Source organism: Alexandromys fortis, unplaced genomic scaffold (genome assembly GCF_014885135.2).
Source record: "Alexandromys fortis isolate MF-2015 unplaced genomic scaffold, M_Fortis_MF-2015_v1.1 scaffold_2_1_26212458, whole genome shotgun sequence".
Classification (NCBI taxonomy): domain Eukaryota; kingdom Metazoa; phylum Chordata; class Mammalia; order Rodentia; family Cricetidae; genus Alexandromys; species Alexandromys fortis.
In genome coordinates, this window is record NW_026067930.1 from 20,984,570 (window position 1) to 20,995,486 (window position 10,917).

Below are 10,917 nucleotides of genomic sequence, written 5' to 3' on the forward strand. Positions count from 1 at the left end.
AACAATTAATAAATGGGACCTCCTGAAACTGAAAAACTTCTGTAAAGCAAAGGACATGATCAACAAGACAAAACGACAGCCTACAGAATGGGAAAAGATCTTCACTAACCCCACATCAGACAGAGGACTGATCTCCAAAATATACAAAGAACTCAAGAAATTGGTCATCAAAAGAAGAAATAATCCAATAAAAAATGGAGTACAGACCTAAACAGAGAACTCTCAACAGAGGAATCTAAAATGGCTGAAAGACCCTTAAGGAAATGCTCAACATCCTTAGTCATCAGAGAAATGCAATCAAAACAGCTCTGAGATTTCGTCTTACACCTGTAAGAATGGCCAAGATCAAAAACACTGATCACAACTAATGCTAGAGAGGTTGTGGGGAAAAGGGAACACTTCTGCATTGCTGGTGTGAATGCAAGCTGGTACAGCCACTTTGGATGTCAGTGCGGAAATTTCTCAGAAAATTAGGAAACAACTTTCCTCAAGACCATGTAATACCTCTTTTGGGTATATATCAAAGGATGCTCAATCGGGCCACAAGGACATGTGCTCAACTATGTTCATAACAGCATTGTTTGTCTCATAGCCAGAACCTTGGAACAACCTAAATGCCCTTCAACCAAAGAATGGATGAGGAAAATGTGGTACATTTACACAATGGAGTACTACACGGCAGAAAAAAATGATGACATCTTGAAATTTGCAGGCAAATGGATGGAGCTAGAAAACATCATTTTAATGAGGTAAAGCAGACCTAGACAGACAAGTATCACATGTACTCACTCATAGTGGTTTTTAAATATAATGCAAAGAAAATCAGCCCACAAATCACATTCCCAGAGAACCTAGACAACAATGAGGACCCTAAGAGAGACATACATAGATCTAATCTACATGGGAAGTAGAAAAAGACAAGATCTCTTGAGTAAATTGGGATTATGGGGACCTTGGGAGAGGGTTGAAGGGGAGGGGAGGAGAGAGACAAGGAGGGAAGAAGAGAAAAATGTAGAGTTTAATAAAAATCAATAATTCTTATGGAAAAAGTGTGATAGAAATCAATTAGGCGGAGATATGTGATGCTGACCTCTGGTCTCCATATGTACACATATGAAAAAGTGCACCCACATTCACATGCATATAAATATGCATACACACATTTGCTCACAGGAATGCCCACACACATGGCCCCATGCTGATCCTGCATATGTCTACCATATCATATCCAAAGAAGACAGTGCTGAGGGAAAGATGTATTTGAGATGAGAGTGGAGATTGTTACACACTCTAACACTCTTACATGTTAGTCAGTGAGATACTCCTGATTTGCTGTGCCTGTTTATAAAAAAAAAACACATGAATTTCAGGGTTGTTACCAGTGCATTTTCTCTTTCCGAAGACCCACATTTGGTTCCCAGTAGCCACATCAAGCAGCTCACAATTGCCTATAACACTGTTCCCAGGGGATCCGATACTTCTGGTTTCCATGGACACTGAAAAAAACCCAAACCAAAACATGAATTCCATGTTCACACTTGGATTTCATCCCTAAAATAGTTCAGATGTTTGGGTGTAATAGGAATGCCCTTGTCCTGCCAGGGACACTCTGGTGAAAGGGTTGGCAATGTGCAAAGTGGTAAAGTTTCAAGAGAAATCTTCAGGTCCCTGGGGATGTGAGACAGTCTTTGGGCAACCCATTGAGTTTTCTTGATAGTAGACAAAGATCAAGTCTGCCACTTGATACTCTTTCTCTTTCTGCTCCTGTTTGAGTCATAACACCTCGTTCCTACGTATATTTCTGCTTTTGTGTGGTGCCATCTGCTGCCCTCTGCTGAGGCAAAGTAAGTGGTGGTGGTTGGAAAGTCACCCATATTTAGACTTTGATCCTCAAAAACTGGGCTAAATAAACATTCTTCTTTTGATAAGTTAGCTGCCTGCAGGATTTTTGTTGTAGTATCATTACGCAGACAAATATAGCAACAGATTTTAAATTCAAAATCCAAAACCACTTCTAATTCTATATATTTCATAAAACCCATTTGTCACACAGCTTTTAGACTGGCAGTGTTGAAAGGGGCCTGGTATTGGAAAAGACATAGCTGTAGATCCAGGCTCTGGCACTACTGTCCTGCTATTTGGCATTCTGACTTACTAAATGGTGTTAGAATTATGTACACATTCAAAGAATCACATTGTGTGTGTGTGTGTTTTTTTTTTTAAAAAAAAACTAACATAAGTCAGATAAGCCCTGTCCTATTTATAACACCTTTTAATGAATGCAGCAGTTAGTCAGGTTTTCTTCCTGGGTACCTGTAGTGTTAGCTTTATGGAAAACTGAGGTAAGACAGTTACTTGAGTACAGAGGTTTGATATCAGTCTAGGTAACATAGTGAGATACATCTCAAAACAAACAAAAAAGCTGGGCACAGTGGTACATGCTTTTAATCTTAATATAGGAAGACAGAGACAGGGGAATTATCTCAAATTAAAAGCAACAGCAAACAAACAAACCCCACACAACAAGAACAAAACCAACACACACACACACACACACACACACACACACACACACACACCCCAGATCCTCCTTTGTTGTTGGGCCCTGTTAGAGTCAGAATACTTGGCCATAGAACAAGGAGTAATTGCAGTACTGTATTGCTTATTATCAGCTTATCTGACCCACCAACCTATACTGTTCGTGTTGTAGCAAAATGCTGTTATGTTCTCATCCAGCGATTCTCAACCTGTCCAATGACTCTTTCACAAGAGTTGCCTAAGACCATTGGAAAAGGAAGATATTTACATTACAATTCATACTAGTATCAAAATTACAGTTAAAAAGTAGCAACAAAGATAATTTTATGGTTCGGGACCAGTAACAACATGAAGAACTGTATAAAAGGATCCTAGCATCAGGAAAGCTGAGAACCACCACTGTAGCCAACTGTACAACCCACACCACATATGAATGCAGCCTAAATTCTCAAGACACTCCCTTCTACTGATTTGTTATCCCTCCCATCACTCCCATCTGAGGCATCATGGAGATGCCCCTTAAGTAATTAAATGGAGGAAAGAATCACATGGCAGAGTTTCCAAGTAGGCACATACTACAACAGCATCAATTGGGTATGGACAATGATTGCATGACCGTCCTGTTTCAAGCTAATTTTGACAGAGTGAAGGAAAACCTACCACCGGGCATTGTTCAGGGGGTAGAGCTCAGTTATCTGTCTGTTTTGTACTGGAGGACTTCAGGCCCGAATGACATTTTTAATCTGACTTTCAGAAAGTGGCCAATGGTGGAGTCAAATGAGGGACTTGGAAGCAGCCGTCCTGGAGAACTGAGTGTCGGGCCAATGGGTGAGAACATATGTTAGCTGTACCTCTTGAATGGGCACAGGCTGAGTACTAATGGTGTTTATATTTGTAGTGGACAGGTGAAGTTAAAAGTCCTCCAAGGGTCTTTCCTGAGATGATGCTTTCCTTTTCAGAGGGTAAAGCAACCCTTCCTAGAGTTGATTGTTCTTCTTCATCTGGTCCTGCTCAATGCATCCATTACCATGTGTGAATTATGGCTGGAAAATAACATAACCATGGACTCAAAACTCAAAAACATGGGCTTTTTTCAACAACTTGTATAATCTCTTCACCAGTTTACCCTCAATAAAAACTAGCTTTCAACCTTAATGTAGCATTGTTTCCTGGAGTCACCCGTGAACCCTTTCCCTTGGTTGCCCTGAGAAGCTTTCATTTGGGAGAAGCAGTGACAGGTCCTTAAAACAGTGCTAATATGTATGTGTCTACTTTTCTTATAAGAGTAGTTTCAGAGAAACCACGATGGTCCTACAAGCAGCCCCCACAGACACTTTGTCTTCAGTGTGGTCTCCCATACATATTTTCCCTGACTGCAAAATTTGTTTTTTAGCACAGAAGACTAGCAATGGTCCACACAAATAGAATCTGCAGTGCCTTTTCTATCCCTACAGTTACAATAGCCACTGACTCAAAAACCAGTTGTGTTGACTAATATTGAGTCAACTTGGCAGGTTCTAATAAGCCTTTGAAGGCTTATTAGAGTAGGTCAGCTCCTGAGCATGCCTGTGAGAGACTTTTTTCATTGAGTTGATTGAGGTTGGAAATCCCTCTCTGGACCTGAACCAAAAGAAAAAGAAAAAGCAAGCTAAGTTTGGGAGTTCATCTCTCTGTGCTTTCTGACCACCACCTCAAGCTCCCACTTTCTGACTTCCTCACTATGACGGACGGCACCCTTGAACTCTAATCCCAAATAAACCATTCCTCCCTTCAGTGGCTTTTGTTGGGCCTTTTGTCACAGTAGCAAGAAAGGAACTCATACAGTAGCAAAAACTGAGAAAGAGCAGCCTAAGGATTAGTTTCAGTTCTACCTGGAAGGACATTCTTTTGGTTGGTGAGTTGTCCCAAAGATCTAGAAATAATTTAAACAGGGTCAGTCACTACCTACTGCCTTAGCATCCATCATCTACTCAGGAAGCAGCAGTGATCACGTTCCACTTGCTGTAACATCTAACCTACTACTACAGAAATGTTTCCACATACTAAACTCTGAAGTTTTGGCTTAGAAAACGTGGAGATCTTAATTTCATAAAGGAAAAAAAATCTCACTGGGGAACACAGTAACTTAGTTATTCCAGTAAATAAACTGAAACTTCCAATAGTCAGGCAAAGCTTCTAAAACCATTAGAAGAGGGGAGTGATTGTTTGAAATCACCATAGGAAAGGACTTTCTGTTACACAACAGGGACAAAAGACTATGTTTGCAACCAGAAAGTTCACTCAGGAGTCCTGTGATCTGTGGCAGCAATCTACGGAAGCTCCACCCACTAACATCTGGAGTCCATAGAAACAAAGGTTTGGACCATCTCTTCAGGTAAAGAATTTTGTGCCACTGAGAGAGAATAAAGGGACCATGGGATAGATAACAGATGAGGTGGCCATTAATATTAACTTAGATAAAACTAATTCATTACCTATTATCAACACGTTGCAAAACAGGCAACTTCAATAGGTTTACTGCTTGCGTTTCTGAGCTCAGCCAAGGTTGGCTAACAGGCTCTGCTGATCTAGCTGGCTCAGTCATATGACTAAGAATCACCTGACTGAAATAGCTTCAGTTTGGAAACTTGGCTTTGCTGCAGGTATCACCCTGCAATGGACACATTCTCATGATGATTTCAGAAATTCAGGTGGAGAATCAACAGACATATTGATACTCTGCTCAGGATGGTACAGCAATCTTTTTCCTACTCTATATTGACAAGCACAGGTATAATAAAGGGAGGATGGAGACGTGATCTGCTTACTGAGAGTAACTGATAATTCATATAGTGAAAAGTGAAGACTCAGGATAGGATGGAGAGTATGGGTTGTAGGTGGAGACAGTACCTTCCTAACAATTTGGGTCTCATTGGGTTGTACAATTATTCCTCTCCTGTTCAAGCGAGTAGCATCAGTGATTTCCATTGTAGTGGACTCTGTTATGTCTCACGTTCCCTTGGTGATTTCTCTGCCTACATCTGTGAATTAGTTCCCTTCTCTAAGCTCCAGTCAACTGGTCCCTTTGCACGTGTTGTCTATTTCCTGCTGTGACCCTAACTGGTACAGTCTCTTGAAGATTGTCAAATGAGAGTCAGATGTTAAACGCATCCATACTGGAGGTGAAGAGATAGTTTAGCAGTTAAGAATACTAGTTGTTCTTCCAGAGGACCTGGATTCAATCCCTAGCATCTGCTTAGTGGCTCAGAAGCATCATAAAGTCAGTCCCAGGGGTCCAATGCCCTTGTCTGGCCACTGAGGACACTGCAAGCACATGGTGTAGACATATATGTAGTCAAAGCTATACTTACAAGGTAAAAATCAATATTGTTATATTTTGTAAAAACGTGAAGTATTTAAGTAGCTGTACAATAATCTGAAAGATGGAGATTAGAGACACTGACATACATACACCTAAAGTCTGTAACATTTTTTACCTTTTATTATTTTGTGTGCATACCTGTGTATGGGTGCCTGTGTTCATGAGCCATAGTGCATATATGTAGGTTAGAGGACAAGTTTCCAGCATCTGAAGTCTGTTCTGTCCTTCTACCATGTGGGTCTCGGAGTCCTATGAATTCAAGTAGTTAGGCCTGCTGGCAGGCATCCTTAATTGCTAAACCGTCTTCCTGAAACAAACTGTACCTTCTGACTTCCACCTAACCTAACTATTATCCTGCTGTTTACTAGAAACCTAAATAATAAGAGTTGAGTATTACATGCTTAGTATTCAGTGGTTACTATATAAGGGCAACAATATGTGGCAAATTAAGCAGAGATGTATTCAAGGTCAAACAGACATATTTTAGATAAATGGGTGGTCTTTAAACACTTCAGAGCTCTACAGAATATGGCAATTTAAGGTGTTTGAATAACCTAAGGCTTTTCATGACAGTGAGACACATCTGCTCCTGGCAGCACCAAATTATTTCGTGAAAGAATGGTGGGTATTGAAGCACCTCCATATGGAGTTTGCTTTCTTTGTGCAGAAGTTAGCCACTGGGCAAGAAACTGCTCTTGCCTCAATTGCTGACAGTATGCTGTCCAAATCAGATGAGCAACACACAAGAGGTGACTGCCAAATTTTGTTAAGACAATGTAGGAATTCAAAATTCCTGCTTCACAGAAAAGTCTGTCAGGTATTCTAGGCATGAAGGCCAAAAATAGATGCATCAAATGTTGCAAAGGAACCTTGGGTAACTCTCCAGGCAGCCAGCTGTTTCTGTCATTTCTATAGTTTTAGAATCTGTTTGCTCTGCACTTCCTGTTTACGCAGGTAATATTACATCCTTTTTGGGTCTTTGATGGGGTTGAAGACTAGATAGTTATAGTTTTCCTCGCTACCGAATTCTGAAAAGAAACTCACAAAGGAGGTATGAAGTGTATAAGGTTGAGAGACATAAAAGCTTAAATTATTTATCTAGGAAAATGTTTTGAGGTCTAAAAAGGTAGCTTTGAGTTGCTAATACAAGTTACGATAGTGAATTAGGTATAACACTTTGGACTCACCAAGATAAGGTAGATAATTGAGTTGTTTCTCTGAATTTGCCAAATAGAAATGGACTGGACATTGTGAATGAAATTCTTATGAAAATTGTTCTCCTTTTTACTTAGATAAAAGGGAAAATGTAGGATATTTTTACACTGTGTGAAAATGTATTGCTGTAATTGCTGCAATAAAAGTTGAATGGCCAATAGCTAGGCAGGACATGGGTGGGACTTCAGGGGAGAGAGAGAGAAAGAGAGAGAGAGAGAGAGAGAGAGAGAGAGAGAGAGAGAGAGAGAGAGAGAGAGAGAGAGAGAAAAAAAAGGAAAGAAGAGGGTGGATCTCCAGGCAGACATGGAGGAAGCAGCCTGAACAGCACAGAGAGATGAAGCAATAATCCATTTGACAGGACATACATTAAAATAAATGGATTAGTTCAACGTATAAGAGCTAATAGGACAATCCGAAACTAAGGCCAAACTTTTATAATTAATATTAAACCTCAGTTTCAGGCCAGCCTGAACTACAAAATGAGACCTGTATCTCAAAATGCCAAAACAAACAACAATCAGAAACCTTAATGACATATGAGAATCCTGAAGTTTTTATATAGATTCAGGATTCATTATTGAAAAATCAGGATGTTTACATTTTCCATTAAGTAATTGATTTTTACTGTAAGAATCCTTCTGTGCATATTTGCTCCACTACCCTTTCTCCAACTCCTTTCTGCCCTAACAGTGTTCCTCGGGTGGCTTGGTTTCCAAAGTTCGCCCTACACTTTCTAGTGTATTCTGAAACCTTTGCACCTGCCCATGGGCTGCCAGTAAGCTCTGTTTGCATAACCTTAATAGAATCAATAGGACTAACGTTGTGAGTATAAATTTTACAGATGCATAAATAACAAACACATATAGTGAACTTTCCAAAAAAGATGCAATATTCAACATGCTTGAATACTTTACTTTCTTCCTAAGTTCCAAGAAGCAGATGCTAAGACTAGGAACCGTTCAGAAGGTAGTTTTGAAATAAATTGTTTCATGAAAGAGAAAAAAAATGCTGTGTCTGTCTTGTTCTAATCTGCTTTTCTGTTGCTGTGATAGAATAATGGCCAACAGAAAATGGTTTGAGAAAGAAGTTTCTTTCATTATATACTCCCAGGAAGGAATCTATCACCAGGAGAAGTCAGGGCAGAAACTCAGGACAGGAACCTGGAGGCAGGAACTGAAGCGGGGAACACTGAGGCGGATTGCCTATTGGCATGCGTTCTGTGGCTTGTTCAGCCTGCTTTTTTCCAAAACCTAGCACCCCCTGCCCTGGGTGGCTCCACCCGTACTGGGTTGGCTCTTGCAGATAAGTCATTAACCAGAAAAATGTTCTATAGATGGACCCAGATACCCGATGGAGGTAATTCCTCAACTGCTCAGGTCAGCCTAGTTTGTGTCATGTTGAAAAAGAAACCAAAACACCCTTGTTAATATATGATTTATCTCTGTTGCTTTTACCCCCAGCCCACACAAGAATGAAAACCTCTCCAAGGCAAGACGAGTGTTGCTTTGTTCAGAGGCTGCCACCCAAGAACCACTTCACAATGACCGAAACATCTGACATTCTCGCTCCCTTCCCCTTCTGAGTTCCTTGATGGCGAGGGTCTATTTTCACCCGCAAGACCAGCCTTCTGTGAGCATGTGCTGAACATTCAAGAGGAATTAGTTTTATGGAGTCTCTCTGTCTAAGTGGCAGTTCAATTCCATGATAATTTCGATGGATGGAAGTGAAGAAAAAAAGTTCTTTTATGCATTTTCAGGTTTCCGGGTCCTCTGTTGGCGTGGTCTTCTTCACCAAACATCCTGATACCATCACTTAAGAGTTTTGTGATGGAATCTAGACACATACATTTATGATGTTTAAAAACTGCCTGCCTCCACCCCCACCCCCTTGAAATTTGTATATGACTCTAACAGAGCTCGATGCCAAGATCTGGGAAGCATTTTCCTGGACAGAAGCAAGGAGTGGGAGGAGCAATAAGACTGCCAAGGCTGTTTCCTTGAATTGCAGTTTGGAAGAGTTACAATACCGGAGATGACCGGAACTCACTTAGTCTTAAGGAAGGAGTAGTGCGGAGGGCGCCTAGAGTTTCTGCCACAGGATGTTAGATAGCTGTTTAAAGGCTCTTTGCAGAAAGGATCAGAGGGGCAAGGCAAAAAGGAAAGGGTGGGAAAGGTCCTCTGGCAGCCTACTCATAAACATTCCAAGTAACTTCTTGACTTTCAACACCAGGACTTTCCTTAACTGGGACTGGCTCGGGCTACTACAGAAAGCCCTAAGAACGCGATCAGCACCCGAGGGCACCACGTGGGTTCCTTTAAGAGGTTGCCCTGTCCCTTGCCCCGGCGGGGTGAGAGAGTCCAGGGCTGCCTGGGTGAGTGTGCGTGGGGCGGCGGCCACGGCGAGGGGCGGAGGGTGGCGCTGGGCCCATGCTTTTCCCCCCGCCGCCCTGGCAGCGGCGGTGGCGCGGCGGGCATGGCAGAGATGCGGTCTGGGCCAGTGGCCGGGCCACAGCTCAACGCGCTGCCCGACAACTCGCCGCTGGTACAACCCGGCTTGAGGGAGCTGAGGCGCCGAGCGGAAGAGGCGGGCGTCCCGCAGACCCCACACCCGCTGACTGATGCCTTCTTGCTGCGCTTCCTGCGCGCCCGGGATTTCGATTTGGACCTGGCCTGGCGGGTAAGTGTGCACTGGGCAGGATCCACGGGAGCCGGGCTTGGAGATGTGGCTGCAAGGGCGCCCAGAGCCCTCCGGGTGTCCCTCCTCCCCTCCCCGCGGAAACTGGGGTCCCGACCGTCCGGTCGGACTTCTCTCCGTCCAAGACGGTCTCCAGGATTAGGCAAAGTGGAGATAGGGAAACTCAGCCCTTAGACACCTGAGTAAGTAACTCCAAGAGTGGTCAGAGAAGGACGAGATGGACAGCTGAAGGCATCTTGAAAAGGACTGTGCTAATTGAGCTAAATGACAGGGCTGTCAGGCAGTTTGGCATGCTTGGAATTCAGGGCGGGAAGCGCGATTCTTTTGTATTACAGGTATTCACTGCACACCACACCTGGGAGGGATCCTGGGAGAGGTGCGACCTTGAGTTTGTCCAACAGAGTCGTCAGAGCTCTCTTGTTTAGTAACTGTGAGGACCGGACAGTAGTTTCGAGAATTGTACGTTAACCTGTAACTCGTAGAACAAGATGTGCTCAGCCCTGTGCTTGGCACAGAGTAAGTGGTCAGCGGTCAGCGGGAGATCTGACCATGACCGAGACCTTTCTCCAAGGGAAAACACTAGGGTGCTGAGTTCCAAATTTATTGAAACTAATTTTATTGGATAAGTGCTATGTATGGCAAAAGCAACACAAATAATACAAAATAGTAAAAAGTGCACAGGAACTTCTAAAAAAAAAAAAAGAAAGAAAGAAAACTTCCCACCACAAACTTTAGTTAGTTGAGTGTCCAGAAGTTACCTGTTACTTCGCGCATGTGGTATGTGTTCTTTCAAACAGGTGCCTGTGTTTTTATTTTTTATTTTGGCTTTTCTGGGCCACTTGTTGCATGGAATCATATCATGTGAGCACATCTTACACTTTTTGAACTCTATTTTCTCTTAAAATGGAGGTATTACATTAAACATATCTAATCAGTTCCCTGTTTTGTGGCTGTGGAGATTGTTACCAAGTGGTGCTAGGACCCGTGCTCACTGCTCATGCCTTCATCCAGAGATGGGGACCCCAGTGTCACCATGCTCCCTGCTCATGCCTTCATCCAGTGATGGGGACCCCAGTGTCACCATGCTCCCTGCTCATGCCTTCATCCAG

General features: G+C 42.6%; 1 protein-coding gene across 1 annotated transcript in view; it reads left to right on the plus strand.

The window, feature by feature from the left end:
• Window positions 1–9,481: 9,481 nt before the first annotated feature.
• Ttpa (alpha tocopherol transfer protein) overlaps window positions 9,482–10,917 on the plus strand; it is a 22,074-nt gene continuing 20,638 nt past the window's right edge. Inside the window, exon 1 of the mRNA XM_050145185.1 lies at window positions 9,482–9,790. Coding sequence (XP_050001142.1) covers window positions 9,587–9,790 — 204 coding nt within the window. The 5' untranslated portion in view covers window positions 9,482–9,586. The remainder of the gene's footprint in view (window positions 9,791–10,917) is intronic.